The sequence below is a fragment of the Siniperca chuatsi genome, linkage group LG5 (assembly GCF_020085105.1).
Source record: "Siniperca chuatsi isolate FFG_IHB_CAS linkage group LG5, ASM2008510v1, whole genome shotgun sequence".
NCBI lineage: Eukaryota > Metazoa > Chordata > Actinopteri > Centrarchiformes > Sinipercidae > Siniperca > Siniperca chuatsi.
In genome coordinates this window covers 15449967-15468096 of record NC_058046.1, presented here as the reverse complement: position 1 = coordinate 15468096, position 18130 = coordinate 15449967, and the positions used below count along the sequence as shown (strand labels likewise).

The following is an 18130-nucleotide window of genomic DNA, read 5'->3' as shown; positions in this document are numbered from 1 at the left end:
CTGCTGCGTCTCTTATCCACCCTCTTTTTGTCAATCACATATCAAAGCTACAAGGTCATATTGTTGCTCCCAATTTACATAAACAAACACCCATATCATAAGCCCTACAGCTGTCAACCACAAGCATTCATCGGCTCTCATTGTCACCTTTACCCAGACTCAACATCACCACAACCCCCTAACCACCTACAGAACGTCACAAACTAGTTTGGAGAAATCCAAAAATCATTACTTAACAAGACAATAGCTTTTGTCCTTTTTGTTTTTCATTGGAATAAGGGGGGAAACTATGTGGCGGGTGACATAAGCCTCTTATGTAAATGCAGCTTCCCACACAAACAAAGAGGAGTTCAGAACAGCAGTGTTGAGAGGGTAGAGTCAATAGTGTGTGTGTGTGTGTGTGTGTGTGTGTGTGTGTATGTTCTATCAATAGCTATGTCACTAGGGCAAAGTGTTGTGCATGTATGCACAGCACTCCTCGTTTTAACTGTCTGCCTGTATAGCAACTGGTTATTCCCAGTTCACTGAGACTCCATCAGTGTCTAGACAAATAAGCTTCACTGTTCACAGTTCACAATCTCCTTATTGATACAGAATACATTCACTACTACACTATACAAATACCAGAGAGGGAATTCTTGTGCTCAGCCGAGGCAAAAGATGTAGATGGGATACTGTAAAATGAAAGCCTTCTGGCATCTCTAAACAAATGAACTATAACTGTTTATAAAGTCATCATGGTTCCTCCCAAATCCTTTCACCCGTGCCAAAATACAAACATAATGGATTCCTCCACACAGAGGCTTTACTAGGGCATGCCTGGCACACGCTCCAAACTTTAAACAAAGGGAATGAGCATGAGCTAGCTGGAGAAGCATGACCTAGAGAGACAGAGAGAATGATAGAGTCGTTTGTCTCCCCCTGCTCTCCGCTCTGCTTTCTCTCCTCTATTGCCTCTGGTTACAGAGAGAAGTCGTGTTTCCTGCAATAAGACACAGTGTAAAATTAATAAATAAAAAGACATGGAACATGTCATCTGCCCTGAAGATTGCCGCGGCTAAATGTGCGCACTGAAGCTACTGTCTCAGTATGGGAGGATATAAATTACCTCAGTGCAGCCGATGAATGAAACATTTTTTTTTCTTTCTCTCCCTCTACCTTTCTCTCTATCTGTCTCATTCTTTCTCTCTTTCTAAGACCTGTTTGGTGTATGATATCATTTGTCTGCTTATCCCCCCATTATCATGTTGTTTGAATTACTATCATTACAGCACGGCAGCATCAAAGCCTTGCTGTTGACAGGATCGTGTAGAGCTCACATTGCCTGCAGAGCTGCTCCAGTCAATTCAATATCTACTGAGGTGGGGATTAACATATTCAGACCTATTCAAATGATACAGGGATGATGCAGGCTACTCTTACAGATTACACTGTGCCCCATAAATATATACAAAGATGGTGATAATATAAAATACACACAAAGAATATAAGTGAGTACAATGACATTGAGAGTTCAAACGGCTGTGAAAGTATGAATACATCTGTTTGGCCTTAGTGGCTTATACCTAAAAAGCTGATTTGCAAGAATTAAGTTTCTGTTGTATTGGCTCTGATCCCAGCACAAGCTCTGCTACATCACTCTGATTTCTTCTCTCTTACTGTTCTTCCCATCCATGCAAAATACTCTAGTACTAATACTAGTCTGTGAAGGACAAACTGCTGTCCATCAAAGTGGAAAGTGGAAAAAATGAAGAATTGTGCATTATCTGTTTACTCAAAGAAAATTTTGAATGTGTGTGAATGACTTAATCTTTAATGACACTACAGTAAAAATATAGAGCTACTAATTCAATTAATAGAGGTGGTGTAGTATCCTCTTCAATGCGTCCTTGCATGACTATTTCTTTGACACTCCTATGTTTGGTATCTTCATGTTAGCACTTATTTACATTAAGCCTTACAGAGCCAGATCTTTCTCTACCATTTACTGTTGCTCTATCTCAGCTGAAGTGCATGGTGCTAGCTAAAATCTGCCTGAACTGAATTTAACAAACGTTAGGCAGCGAAAAGTCCAGAGAGTGTTTGGATTTGATGTTTTCCTGTGTGAGTGAACCCTTACGGCACAGAATGATTGACTGAGATGTGATAAACAAGTTGGTAAAAGGGCAGAAAAAATGTTTTTCAAGAACTGTCTATCAGGTGCAAATTTCTAATACCCTATTGATTCCAGAGAGGAAAATCTGTGTATTCTCCTTTTGCCTCCAAAGGGAGCTTCTTGCACACTGTCAACAACACAACAGCACCCCAGTGCCTTTTCAAGGACAGAGTGCATACTCTTAGGGTCACAAGGGATCATTACTGTGACCTTCTTCTTGCAGGATAGTCTCATGGCTCTGTAGTGTTATGGAGAATGTGATAGTAAAGGTGATCCTAAGCCCCTTAACTTAAATCAGGGCAGCATTTGTAGCTGTGCAGTATCTGTAGCACAGGGTCTTCAATTTAAAATTGGCCAATCTTGATTTATTTCCAGTTGTAAACTCGAACAAAGTTCTGACTTTGATGTTGGAGGATTAGAAGTATGGGTGTACCTTACAGAATTTACCTAAGTGATACGAAGTGAAAATAGCCAAAGCAAGTTTTAAACTGAGGTTACAGGAAAGGACAACCCTGGTTTAGAAATATGGAAAATATATTCCAAGCATTAAGTCCAATTAAGAATTAAGAAATGCTAATTAACTAATTAACTAGACATACTTATCCATTGTTGTATAACTAAACTGTATGGAGACACACATGAGAGTTTAAACCTAACTTCACAAGTCAGGAACACAAAAACTGTACTTTGAGTGGATGAATGTTACTTTCATGGAAGTATAGCAGAACAGACCCTGTCTGGATCAATGAAACAAGTTGCACACACACACACTCCACAGAGAGAAAGTAAAAATCTACTACCTGAAGTAGTAGCCACATCATTTTCACCCCCCTCTGAAATGCCTCTATACTCGCCCCTCTCTCTCCCTGGCCGGGCTGAGTTCCACTATCTCCCCTCCTAACCTTCCCAATGACAGCCGCAGGGGGAATTGACGCTGAGGCAGACATCCCGGCGAACATGAAGATATACTTTCTTCTCCTTTTTTCTCCCATTCCTCTATCCCTCCCTCCCTCCATCCTCCTGCTGCTTTTCCTCTTTGATACGTGAGGGGGTTTTAACCTCTCCAGCTGCTGAGGTTTGGCCAACTGGCTGGCTGGGGGATCTCAAGGCCCTACTTGGTATGCACTGTCCATGAGTGTATGTGTATGTGTGTATGTGTGTGTGCGCATGTGCATATTGCCTACACCACAGTTTCTGCAGACTGGGGGAGGGCTCTGTGTCTGATAAGGGCTGCTGGCTGAGCCTGGCTGACCCATGCAGGCCCTTCACAAGCTGTCAGAGCCGTGGCCCTCAGAGGGGGGCCCTTCCATCTGCACTGCCCCAGCCAGGGCTCACCCAGCAGGGGGCTAGATAGGGGTGCTACTGGAGCTGGAGGCTGGGAGTGGGGGTGAGAGGGGCGGCTCCATATTCATGAAACCAACACCAAATCTGTGAGCATTGGAAAAGATTGAGTTTCGGGACAGTAATGTTAGCATCGCTAACACAGTGTACATTTCTCATTGCTTATTTGCTGACAAATCAGCAAGTATGTTTAGTCAGAGATTCAGCAGCTATCCAGAGGAAATCACAATTTTACATGCTCCACTGGCATTGTTGAGATAGTCAGTAAATACAGTAAAATCTGTGATAAGATGTTTGTCCTTCTCAGACAAATGATCCTATCTTGTGTCTTATTGTTTTTTATACTCAGTTGTGGAAAAGAGAGCTAGAGCTGGTACATACTTGATGTGCAATCTATTGCACACACACATTTGTTGGCTTAAACTCAAGGTTTAAAGTGAAAAACTTGCAGCTACAGCGGGTGTACTGTATAGACAAAACAACAACAAGCACTGAGGCAGACATCCTGAGCTGCTGACGTTGTTAGCAAAGAGCACAGACAGTTACAAAGGTTCAGTGTGATGAAGGGAGATAGACAAATGTAGTGAAAGGAAGAAAAAGAGAGACAACATGATGAAAAGGGAGGCTGGGAGGATTCTGCAGTGGCATTCCTGATGCTCCCGATGCTCCCGTCCCGCTTCAAACTATGCCCGTTGCCTGTCTTTCTGCCTGCCAGCCTGCCATCCTATCTGCCAGTTTAGCAGAGACAGAGAGGCAGCGAGAGGAGCAGAGATGAGCGCGGTGATGCTGGGGCGGCACGGGGGAAATCAGTGGGGCACAGGCGCTCCCAGTTAAAAGTGACATGACCTTTTGATTTTGTCACCTGTCACCAACTGCCATGTCTGACTCCACACTGAGGAGTGCCTGCCATCCAGCGCTGTTTTCCTCTGCCTCTGTCTCTCTGTCGCTCCATCTCTCTGAATGCCTCTGTCTTTTTCTGTCTCCTGCTCCCACTCCATCTCCTCTTCTCGTTCTCCTTTTCTTTCCAGAGTTGCAGTTTTGTGGGGAAAAAGTGGAGGTGTGACTTTCTGGTGGATTTGAGGTATAATAGGCAGCATTTCCTCTTTTACTTCCAGTTTTCTTAATATTTACTCTTCCTACCGGTGTTGTGCGTGGCTCCTAATGAGGGCAGATGTCAAGGCACAGTGTGTTTAGAGGCGCGGAAAAGAATTTTTGAGATGCAAAATCAGGGAGAAAATAGAAAAGAGGTCTTGTTCTAGAAATGATACAATGTTCCAATAAAACCATACATAAATACTATCTTGGAAATAAAACAGATTATTTTTACATTAATGAACAATATGCTGCAGTCACACTGAGTGCTTCACAGTCAGGAAAGTAAAGATTTAACTACGACAAGTAGAACTACCTGGATTTAAACAAATACAAAATGACAAAAAACATAGTCAATTATTTTATTTTAAAGGATGATTAAGCTCTATCAGGTATAATAACTGTATCTAACTCAGGATGTAGAGTGGGTTGAAAATAGTCAGCTCTCTTGGAGGCATGTCTGTAAGTGTGAAGTATCTTCATGCCATTAAGGTCTTCTCTTCTGCAATGGGTTGGCGGATCCAGTGGGTGAATCTATGTAATGGTTTGGAGCATGGGATAAATAGGATGGTTCTCCAGTGTCACAAGGCCTAATTGCCCGTCATCCTGTGGTAGAAAGAGACATCACCATGTTCTGTATGTGCCCTCTACGACAGCCTGCACTGAAATTAACACCTTCATAACATCTGGTAAGGGCCTTTCTGGGCCAACAGAACAGCAAGGAAGGATTTCTATTGGGATGTGTCTCTACTCCTTAATCTCACCGCCCATCACATACACTCTCATGCAAGCAGGCACACACATGAATACGACACACTGTTATGAAAAGATACACACATGCGCGCCTTGCAGCCTTTTTCTCTTCCAGCAGAGCTGCCTGTCCTCTAGTTGACCGAGCCCAGCCTACTGGCAGCTTCCTTTGCAACAGGCTTGGGATGGATCTAAGCCCCAAATTGTTCACGAGGGTCATGTCATTAAAGTGCTCCTCTACCTCCCAACAATAGCAGACTCCACACAAATGCAGAAAGACAGGATGTGCCTTAATTGATAATACATTACCAGCTTTAAATGTAAAAGCATCATACTACGCACATATTCAGAAGCATAAAGGACATTTTCTTTGTTTTTTTGTTTCAGTGAGCATGTTACAGCAAGACACACAGGTCAACTAACAGTGTTGAAGAGTCCGGTTTCACAGGTCAGAGTGCTACATGATAAAAGATGAGGTTGGTGACCTTGCTGGTGCATCACCTCCTTTAATCACTGTTCTGAGGACGCTCAGACTGCTTAGCAGGTACTGGTCAAGGTTGGGGCGAGGGTAAGGAGTGCTGATCCGGGATCTGTTTGCAAAGCAGCATGTAACCACACAACATTCAGTGACCCTGAATAGTGAATTACAGCGTGTAGAGAACACTGTGTTTGTTTATTTGCTATAGACAGGACTATGGACTGTGGTTGCGGTGTAAAATCAGAACAGGGTCCTCACACTGAACCCATCAGAAGAAGCAAGGCCCTTCAGTTCATTAGGAAGTCTGTACTCAAGCGTATACTCTTTTTTGTTTTCTCTCTTTCTTCCCCCACCCTATCCCTCTCTCTCTCTCTCTCACTCTCTCTCACCCTTCAGAGTGAGTTCAGAAGAGATTCCTTTGGCATTACCCTCACCCCAGACTGCTGGAAAACTGCAGCGCTCCGGATGCTGACCCTTACTCGGCTCAGCACAATGCTTTAATTTGGTGTGTTGTTTAAAGTAATTAGAAAGCCTTTTTCCCTTGTTTTCTTTTCTGTTCTTTTCTGTTCTCTGCCAAGTGCAAGAGGGAAACAGTGAGTCGTCCATGACTTCAGCTTGATAAAGACTCGGAAGAGGAATCCAAGGGACCGGGAGAGGAAACGAAGAACGCAGCGACTGTATGCTCTTGCTGTACCCACTTCCCCCCTGCACAGACGTAGATTGGGAAACTCTGTCTGAAAACAAACAGGACAGGACTCGGGGGATACTTGTGTCTGAATTTGTGTGTTAGAGTGTGTGTGTACACCATTTGCCAACACACATGCCTGAAAATAATGAATGCTTACAGAATAGCATGTTACGTTAACTGTATTAAAATTTGACATAAAATAGTAAAATTACGACTGAAAGAGGCAGCGAGTTGATAATGGAGCGGGGAGAGAGGGTTCATCACATTCACCAATCCAGAGGCAGTAAGATTGCAACGGCGAGACAAGAGAGACGATGACTGTCAGAAAATCTTCTTTGTGTCGGCCGTGCTGCTCTGTACTGCTCAGCACAACTGTCACAGTGGCAAGAAAAGGAGCATTAATGGTGCTAATCTTTGACAATTAATCCCACTTTCAGCGGATATATTGTTGCAAAGAATGTCTGCATACACTCATGCATATGCACACTCGTGTATGCATACTTGCACACACACATATTTTTCATACAGACAATTTTTATCTCTATGTACACACACTGTATTTTCTCACACATATTGAAGTACAACACACACCTGGAGTGAATCACACATGCAAATTTATATGTGTTTGCATGAGCTGTAGTGGGAACAGTTTGGTTGTGCCTGAATCATAACCTTGGAATAAAAGAGAACATACCAGACTACATCAGACAGCAGAACACCACCATTTTAACACACACAATATTTGGTATTCATGAATCATGAACACACCTGCACTTTTACTTAATACTACATATACGCTATCGCTATCCCATTGTCCTGCACTGCGTATTTGTCTCTGACTATCTCACCACCAACCCAAACCAACTTCTCTACATACCCTTCACTAGCCAATTCCAGTTCTGACACTCCAGTCCACACATATCAAGACTGTTGAACTGTAAGAAGTACACAACACACTAATTTAAAGCCATTGCTGATTGTGCTCATATTAGAGAGTGGAGACATTTAATTGAAAGAAGGTTAGATGTGAAACTTTGCAGCAGTGCTCTCATGGCTAAAGGATATTCCTGGCCTTGGTGATCTACTCAGCCCAGTGTCCCAAGCAGATAAGTCCATTAAAATCAACCAAACACCCTCAAACCACACTCTGAAGATAATGATTGGACTATAACTGGGCAAAAAAAATCCAAAAGACTAGATACGTTTAGAAGACGTTTATAGTTGGTGGTAAAGGTTTTAAATGATACTGCTTCCGTCAAAACCAACCTACGTAAGTCCTACCTTCCAACCTAAAGTCAGTCAAAAATATGCAGTCCAGATTCCTAGTCTGAATGTGGAGGTAAATTACAGTGTTGTGATACTAAGACAGTGTCAGATATTAAAAACAGTTAAACTAAAAGATCCTAAGTCAGTACACTAATAAGTGTCCATGTCTCCTCTTGTCTCAGAGCACAGGGCAACTTTGCAGAACTGAGCAGAATAGTATTGTCTTGAAAAGGCACTTGCCATACGAGTATCAACAGTTTCAACATGTCTTACCAATTCCAACCAATTCCTGAGGTACTTGAGACACAATAGTCCCTTTCAAGGAGGAGAGAAAAGCAATTCTGCATGAAGTGGGAGTTACATGTACTTACTCGTATGTGAAGTGAGTGGCACATTACAAAAATATGTAACCTTTGTTGCCTCATTCTAATTAGGCAGTGCATGGGAAAAGAATATCATTAGATCTGGATAAATACAAGCAGCAGGTGGGGGGACAAATCATAATGCTGGGTTTTGTCTTAAGGCATGTGTGATTTTTTTTGTCAAGCAATGTCGCCATCTACAGGCGAAGGAAAATATCCTCTGAAATTTAAGTCTGTGTCATTCACAAATCAGTGTTTTATTTATTCTGTGGGCCTACTAGCAATTGCAAACCTTTAATTATTGACTTAACTGACTATATCCAATTTAAATACCCTAAATTCCAGTATGTACCACAAACTACTGCATAATCACCAGGTTATTGCCAAGTAACAGAATTGTACGGATTGTATCTGTTATCGTTTGCTAATTATTGTCAACTTTTTTAAAATAACAAATATGGAAATTGAGGCTTATAAATAGACAAGCTTAGCTCTGAAGAATTACCAAATAGAAGTTATGTACAGTTCACATCTAATTCCATTTTTATGTGTAATATTAGAATGACACACAGCAATGAGATTCGGTTCATCCTAATGACTGAATTTTATATATCTTCCAAATCCAATCTAACCCAAAGAAATCCTTATGAAGAGAGATAAATATACACATATAGAAGGCGAAAGACTGCAAGAAAATCTGAGGTCTGTTAACTGGTTATTTCCAACTGAGTCTTGGAAAAAGGCACTTATTAAAATTAATCACTTCATTGTTCACGCTATACTCCATAGTCCAGCTCTCTCTCTCGTTTTCACTCTCTACTCTCCAAATGTGCCTGGCCATGATTAAAACATGTCTGTTTCTCCATGACATTGCTTTGACATCATTTAATTGGTATAAGAGATAAAAATAAATGAATTAAATAAATATACCACCAGGTAAGTGGCGTAACGTAGCTCAAGGTGACAGTCTATTATTTCTCCCCTTTTTGCCTCAAAGAAGGCAAAGTGAGAAATGTGAGATTGGACTGAAAATGCAGCTCCTCAAGGGGCAGATGGAGATTTTTTTTTTTTTTTTTTTTTTTTTTTAAATTCAGCTCATATTTCTTTAAATTAAATTCCTTTGGCTCAAAGTTTACGACTGCAATTTAATCAAAAGGTATATTTTAAATGAGTTTGTATTATGCACATCTTGTTTCTTTAAAAGGTATGTCACTCATCTGTACATCTATACTGATTATAATCACCTATCACGTTTTTTTACCGCACAAATATGTATTGTTTGTAATAAGTCTAGTATAAAAGGAATGAAATGCATGTAAATGTGATTAATGTCGTAAATAAAACCAGAGCGTAATGTCTCCATGAAACAATGGTGCCTGAGTTTTAACCCTGCCTTGTGGGTGGAAAGACGCTTTTACAGTGAAATGAAAGAAGCTAAGGGGTTACTCACCACATCTTGCCTGGTATCCTTCCCCGATGCGATGAGGATGTAGTTCCAGGCCAAAGGCAGCAGCAAAGCCAGTGGAATCATATAGAGTTCAAAGTTCCAAACAACGATCACAAAAAGCTGAAGAAAGATAAAAAGACAAAACCGTCAGCAAAAGAAAAGAGATGAACAAAAAAGTGAGAACAGTGTGAGCTGAGAATGTATACATTCAAGACCCCAATATTGACCCTCATGAGGCAAACTCCTGAGAACGTATGCCGACCATATGTGCGATTGGAAACGACACACATTCAAACACATTCATATGCAGAATCATAACCACCATGGAACAAAAGCGTAAAAATAAGACCGGGCTTCAACAAAGGTACAGGCCTGGTGTCGGTGAGCCTAGGTTCAACACCCTGACCCTAAAGGCTTTCTGGGCCTTCAGCTGAGGAGGAGGACGATGAGGAGGATGAGTACAAGCCGTCAGAGCCTCTTTCCTCCTTGCCAATCATCCCAGAGGCTGAGGTCATGTACCGTTTTTAGTCGCAGCACGTCAAAGCTGACCCTTCCATACTCAATCCAAAACCCCAGCATCTGACCTCACACACCCCACACCCCGAGACCCTAACCCTGTCACTCCAAGCCCCAATACCCTCTCTCCTACCCCAAAAGACTCTTATGCCCCATCTCTAACCTTCTCTGCACCCATCTGCCAAAACCATAACCTCTATACCTCCCCTCTCATCACCAAACAAGAAAAGTACCATCTGAAAATTAACCTTTCCTAAAACCCTGTATTCTGGTTTTGGCAGGGCTCTTCAGCCTCTGACAACAGATTATTGCAGTGGTTGGGAGAAGATATATGTGGGAAAGTAAAATTGCTAATGATGGAAGCTTGTTATTTTATGGCAGCATTGTGTCAATTGTGAGAAAGCATTGTGTCAACTGTTTCAAAAAGTTTTGCTGGAAGAAATGGGATATTTTGTGGGAATAAAATCTGTCAGAAACAAATAGAACAAAATAATATTTGTCTTTTCTAATAATTGTATGTATAAGTATACAGAGATTTTTAATGATTGATAAGACCTCAGCAGCAATTATAACAAATGCTGAAAATGCAAACCGTGCCTAATACTTAAATCTTTTCTTGCAAAACATATTTATCAAATTCAAGTACAAGAAATCCATTATTTCAAATATGAGCAAAGAAGATTTGAAATTAATTACTCTCTGTATGGAAATGCGTCTATGTTTAACAATCAGTTCTGGTGAGAAACTTTTTTAAGAGTTGTGAAATTGAGACTATCACTGTATAAAGCGGATTTATTGGTCTCTGTACCAATTATGATCTATCCTGTTTGGCTGAACAACATCAACAAGAGAGAGAAAGCTTAATTATCAACAATCAAATTGTTTTATTTCTGTGTGTGTGGAAAAGGAGAGAGAGAGGGGGGAGACTGAAAATCAAGCTCTTCATTGTGTTTACAGTCTAAGGTTAATGTGAATATGAGGTTCAACAGCCCCTCAAGAGTGCATATGCAGGTCTGCTGTTACTGTAGTGGTGCCAGTCGGACACTAAACTGCACACTGTGCCGTCGGTATTTCATTTTCCTTTCACACACACAAACACATGCATCTGAATTTCAATGTAAACAACTCTCCACAATAACAACACAATTAAACAATTACATTTTCTTATTCTCGTGTATTCTCCCCTTCTCGTGTAGAAAACTTTGAAAGGCTCATATCCAAACTTTTATATCCATATCCAGACATTGAGTGTACAAAGCAAAAAGAGACATAAATTAAACATTAGAAATGTCCAGTGCATTTGCATAATGCTCACAGCAAACTTTCTTTTTCAAATAAACCTGAATGGGCTTGGTGCAACAACCAAATCTCCCAAAAGGATCGAAACCTTTCTCTGTCTCTCAGGCTCAACTTCACTTTCTCACATACAAAGAGTCTTTCTCTGATAAAGCTGTGTAGGAGAACTGGAAAGAAGCTCTTCAATAATTCATATTTGTATACTAATAAGCAACACAACCATTTCCCTAAAAAGCTGTTAGGACCATGAAAGCTCAGCAACAGAAACTCGCACACAGACAAACAACAACACACACATTTTCTCTATAAAATGTCACCATTCTAAAATTATATATCTTCCTACAAATTATTATAATTTACAATTCTGTAACACTGATGAACACTGGAATAATCTCTAAACAATGTGCAATAGAGATGCAGAAACATGACTTCAGTCAAACAAACAAAGGAGCTCACTTGTTTTAAACCTATTCTGGTAGAAGCTATAAATAACTGCACACTTACATCTTCAACAGATACACACAGTGTTCCTTTCAAATACTCTGCTATAAATATACTGTACAGTAGGCATATATTGTACTGTAAATATATTTAGTGTCTGGTTCCCTAATTGCTAATGGTATCGTTATCACACAACATACAAATGAATTGCTCCTCACTGTCCTGATATTTATATGAAACCTTAAAACCCTCTTTTATGTTTTTTTTAAATCTTGCTTTCTTCTCCATTTGCCTGAGGTTGTTTAACCTGCCGTCCCCCTTCATTCCTCCTCCATTTGGTTATAGTAGCTGAGGGCGAAGTTTTGACTGGCAGCTAGAGGAACCGGACACCCAGTCTCAGCAGTGGCCAGCCCTGCCCCGTCTCTGTGCCCCCCGGCTGGGTAATAGGGGCCCTGCAGTGCCTGGACCTTTCCAACAGGACGGGGCGATCACAGCCACCCCCTACTGCTCGCTACACCAGATAGCAGGCTCTTCGCCTGGGGAAGAGGGAGTGGGAAGGAGCCTGCTGTGGATGTCAGTGACCAGAGAAAGGCAGAGGAAAAAAAACAACGATGAAAACATGTTGGGTCGAAGAGAGAAAAGAGGGGGAAATACCAAATGAAGCTCCAGATATAGTCTATGGGAATAATTTGTAGATGACTCTGTGTGGTCAGAGACGCATTATGTAGTGGTCGGTGACGGTTCATAGTGAAATCTGAAGACGCACACAGAGGGAAGCTCACCATGCTCCACTCAGCTTTTCTGTTTAACACTGGTGAATTCTTACCTGTGTGGTAATGTAAAAATATTCATAGAAACACAGTTAGTTTGTCTTTCTCTTCCTGTATATGTGCTTCTATATTATTCAAATTATGCAAACTCTCTAATTTAGTCTTGAGAGCATGGAAATACATGTGTAACTTGTATTTGTTATAAAAACAAAAATGAGAGATGTACCCTTTTTCCTTCTCATACTACCATTGTATGAAATATTGTCTGTGATTAAGTTTATTTCTTCTATGGTGGAAATTTGATTTTATCAGCAGAACTACTAGCAGCAATTTACCTTTACTCAGCAAATCTATTTTGTCATAAATCTTAATCATCATTTCTTTTAAAATTATTTGTGCTTCAACAAGTATTTGGTGAAATGCACTGAAATTTCTAGGAACAAAACTATTCACTTGTCATAAAACAAGCAAAGAATATTTTCCACTGTCAAATCTGCTAAACCATTTCAAATATTGTTAAAGGCTACATTTGAACTGGGCAAACTTCACATCTAAGCACAAGCTTCAAATTCAAATGAGATCTATAATTAAAATAGACAATCACAAGCATGAACAAAGTAAAACCATGGCAGTATAATTTGTAATATTTTGGCTAAAATACCAATACACAAAATGAGTAAACTAAATTATCTTGACAAGTCTCTGTAGTTGGATTTCATTACAGTTATAATCTTTGATGCTTTCTCTTAATATTAAGAAATCCCCTGAACACAAGAAGATATATTACAAATGTTAACAAAATAGAGAAGTCAAAATGATTTATTCAAGCACTCAGTGCGGCACGTTGAGAGTTGTATCTTGCATTATTTGTTTCAAAACACAACCCGCGTCCTTACGGCTCTGAGCCACGGCACTGTGGGAGGGTAATATTCAGTACTTTGGCTTACATTAACCACACACCAGGCTAACTTTCCCCCTGCTCTGTCTCAGTGGAGTGAAACTGAAGTTTGGATTTCAGAGTTCCTCTTTATCTCTCTTACATCAATTTCCATGCTGGCACTAAGTGTTGCCAGATAGCAACAAGAAAGTCCTGTTACGTTCGAGGGAACGAGAGAGGGAGGGAGACTGTGTCCTGTTTGTGACTGGACCTAACCATCATTCAGTGGTGCTAGACTGCCCCCTGCTGTACTCCTGCAGAATACAGATATACAGCACAATTAATGTTGTTCATCCGATAAAAAAGCAGCCTGAATGACTAAACCCAATGTATCAAAGCCATTTCATTTTGTAAGAAGATGGAAAATTAAAATAAAGCATCCACCATGTTATGGCCACAGTACTGCAACTGCACACAGGTACCTATGAGAAGTAGGGATGCTGTATCCCTGACTTCTCAACAAAAGGCTTCACGCATTTTCTGTTGAGTCTCTATCTCTGGTGATTAAACTCTGACTTGGTATTCTCTGTTAGACATGCCACTATATTTCAACTATCATTCATTCTGCAAATCAGGAAAGCAGTAAAATGTGAAAGTATATCTTTCAAAGCTGTCCCTTGCTGTGGGCAAAGACGAACTCACGACTTTAAAACTTTTAAAAGTTAGACAGGTTCTTTGAAGAGGAGTCAAAGGAGCAATTTAAAGAGACCTGGAGTGGTGTGTACCACTGACTGCTATGGCGTCTCTGCACTGTATGTGTGTGTGGTGTGTGTGTGTATGTGTGTGCGTGTGTGTGTGTGTATCAAACTGCCAGCCAGACATGTGCAAACACACACACTCCAATAGTTGCTTCTGTACCTGTCTTTGCTTTTTTTCCCTTTTTTTATTTCAGCAGGGTGAATTTTTATCTAAATGCAAAGCAGGTGATAGGTGCTCCAGTTTCCTCTAGAAGTAGCTCCCTTGTCTGGGCTCTCTTCCTGATAAGAGTCCTACTTTGCCTGACATAAAAGAGCCCGGTATCATTTCCCCTGCCTCCCCAACAACCCCCAGCTCGCTGCCCTCGCCCTTCCCCAAGCTTCACAAAGCTGCCTCTATTTGCTCCCAATTCAGGGCCCAATTGCAGATAAAGTTACAGCAAATTTGTTTGGAGGAAGAGCTGCTGAGGCCTGCGGTCCCTGGGGCAATAACAGCCTTGTCTTGCAGGGGCCGTGGGGAGAGCTGGCAGCAGCAGGAGAACAGAACCCAACACCGCTCAGCCCTACAATGGCCTCAACTCTCTGGGAGGGAAGGCAAAGGGAGAGGAGGGGAGGGAGAGATAAAGAGAAACAGGGATGGATGGATGGATAGAAGGGAGAGACACTCAGCTTGCAGGTGTGGAGAGAGGAAGCAGACGCTTAAGCCCGAGACAGGGAGACGGAGACACCAAGACCCACCCACACACCCACACACACAGACACCACCCATCATGCAGGACAGGAGGTAACTCCAGTCCCGTCCATTGTGCCAACGCCTCAGGCAAGGCTGCCACGGTGGCTGATTCACTGTTGGGATGGGTGGGTGACAGCAGTGTGGGTGTGAGAGAGAGAGAAAAGCTGCATGTGAGACTATGCAATATCTCTATTTCTCTCACACGCACACAAAACACACACAACATACACACTAATCACAGCTGGCACTAATGGGCGATGCGTACATGCGTCTGGCATTGCAGAATTGGGCAGAAGGAGGGTAAGGGACCATGAAGAAAATTTTGAGCATTTTTATGGAGGGAATGTTGTAAAGTGACAGTATGACAACTGCATTTTGAAGTACTGTTGCATTCACAAAATACCATAAATATATGAACACACTTAAATCCCCCCCTCAGGCTTACTTAGCAGTTAAGAAGTGCACACATTTGTGAGTTTAGAGGTTGAATTGCCCACAACTCCACCTCTGTAGTTACAGCCGTGTTGGAAAGTTAAGTGTAACATCTGTCTAGAAAGACAGAAACACACGTGCACAGACACACATGCCCATAATCATACACAGTCATACACCTTCATGAACGCACCACCTTGGCCAGATGGCCCCCCATAAAAACCCACTTAAAGAGATGAGCGAAGTGATTAAGAGGCCTCTCAAAGTGAGGGAGAAATGAGAGCGGGATGAAGAAATGGAAGGGAAGGAAGGGAGGGAGTACCTGTGTAGAGGAGAGGCCCTAAATACTCTGATGCTTTTAGCTAAGTGCATACTCCTACGATAACAGACTCCCAAAAGAGCGAGGGGAGGGGAGAGGAAAAGCACAATGACACCTAAATTTCAGACTTTCTATAAACTGTAAAACGTTACGTCCTTGGCCTAGATACATCCTTTATTGTCATCTAAATACTCTGAATTTAAGTGAGTACAATGAGAATATGAATAGTTGGCACTACTACTTAGAAATGGATGTACTATAACGGCGATGAGCTATACAAGGCATGCACATGCGAGTGTGTGCTGACATGGAGGCAGCGCTATCCAAGGCTGCATCCTCCCCTCTCTATTCACCATGTAGATTGGCAATTCTGAAGTGACCTTGTTTTCTATGAATTCCTTGACATTTTTTTTGGTCTGACATTTTCACTTGTTTCTAAAAGATAAGACACGAGGACTCACGCCCAGTTCAACCCTACATGAGAGAAAATGCAAACGTACACGCACACACTAGCCTGGCACATGTGCGCACTCGCACACACGCAGAGGGAAAATGTTAACTGATCAATACTATGTCTCTTCTGACCCATGTCTTGTGATGACACTGTGACCTGCTGTACAAACACACACATATATACAGTCTCTGCAGAGATGAAACTGGTGTCAGACAGCCAAATGCTGCTAATGTCTTATGTCTGCTGTGGAGACACTTAGTGCCCCCATGGTAAAGGTCTGGGGCGGGGCGGGTCCACCTGTCCTGCTACTTAAGTCAGGACACTAAACCAGACAGGATTAAATGCCTGCTCTGTCATCTTTAGGGTAGGAACCTCCATGCAGCCACTCACCGCCCTGCAGGAGAATGTCTTTTACTGATAGCTCTGCTGTCCAATTACTCTTCACCTTTTAATACCAGACACAGATGACAGGGGGGAGAGAGAGAGAGCATGAAGAGGAGACTGAAGGGAGAAGAGAGAAAGAAGCTGCCATTTCCACTGTCTGCAGGAACAGCTTGTCACACTTCAATAGATAGTAGATGCATTTTCTAAGCATTTGGATGTCAGAGTTTCTCATTTAAAATATTGTTTAAGCTGCAACACCAACTCTCCACTAATTCCAAACAACTGAGTGTCAAAACAGACACTTGCCAAGTATATACCACGTGTGCTTGTACATTTAATACAAAGCCAGAAAAGGGGATTTAATCAAGACTATAATATCAAGATATTTGAGTGTGTGAGTGACAGTCTGTAGTGGGGGTTACAGTGTGGTAATGTACTTAACTGTGCTTGAGACATCAACAATCTCTCGTGTTAGAGTGTGCAATTACCAGTGAAGGATCCATACTAGCAGAAATGGTCCTACAGCCTTCTGTGAACATGCTTCTCTCCTATTGTTTGCATGTGCAGATGTTAACTGGCATAACATAAATATTGTTAGTCAATATACTTATAATAGTACTGATCAATGTGAGTGAGGTTCATTTAACTTCGAAAAGTGTGATTTTCCGTGACAAAAAAGTAGGCACAACTACATTTAAGTATATTTCTGAGATTGTCTTTCTCCTACATTAAATTTGTACATTAATAATAATACAGCATAATCATCTTTGTGGCAATAGAGTAATTCTACCCAAAAAGATATAAATGAGGTCCTGTTTCAGTTCTTCATGCCTGGTAAATGTGCAAATTTATATGTGATATGCTACAATTTATGGTCCCGTATATGTAAGTGCACCTCTACGTACCACAAAAGCACAGATGCTCCTCTGTGGAGAGTCCCATTCGAAGCAGCTGTTGATGTAGCAGCCTGTGTTGATCAGGAACATAATGCAGCGCCTAACTCTGTTGAAGTTGCTCAACAGCAACTGAAAAGGAGACAAAGACAAAACAAGTGAACGTTTAAAACAAGTGAACAATTAAGGTCAGAAATGTACTGTAGGAATACTGTGGAATGACATACCACTCCAATGTAAAAGTGCTAGATAGAGTACATAAACATATGGACAGACTTAATAACATGATGTACTGTGGATAACTGGTAAGACTTTGTGTGACAGGTAGTTGAGTATAATTGGAAAAAATCATTAAAACACACGAGGGTTTAGTAACTTTTCCACATTAGCTGCACATGTATACTGTTTGTAAAGTCTTATCAACAGACAAAGTAAACAAAACAAAATTATCTGTCTACAAACATAAGAACAGCTATTACAGCCCATCTCTGATCTAGACATGTGTGAGGACACACTGTTAAAGAGGTCAATTTTCTCTCCTTTACGTTTAGTTAAGGTGTGAATTCATCACAAGTAAACATGTTACATCATTAGCACCTTAGTTAAAATGACATATTGTCAGTAAGTCTTACTATGATCAAACCCTGTAGTGTCTCATTCTACTGTCACTTTGGAAAATGA

General features: G+C 41.3%; 1 protein-coding gene across 11 annotated transcripts in view; it reads right to left on the bottom strand.

Annotated features, from left to right (window-relative positions):
* mctp1a (multiple C2 domains, transmembrane 1a) overlaps positions 1–18130 on the bottom strand; it is a 157973-nt gene that overhangs the window by 39881 nt on the left and 99962 nt on the right. For 10 of the 11 annotated variants that reach the window (XR_006377910.1, XR_006377909.1, XR_006377912.1 and 7 more), the window contains 2 exons: positions 17462–17581; positions 9583–9699 (listed from right to left, as the gene is read on the bottom strand). Coding sequence is in view for 5 of the 11 variants with exons in the window: in XM_044195257.1 (XP_044051192.1) it covers positions 9583–9699; positions 17462–17581 (237 nt within the window). In the remaining 6 variants the exon portion in view is untranslated. Of the gene's footprint in view, positions 1–9582; positions 9700–17044; positions 17131–17461; positions 17582–18130 lie in introns of those variants that run through there. The other variant, XM_044195262.1, reaches the window with a different exon arrangement.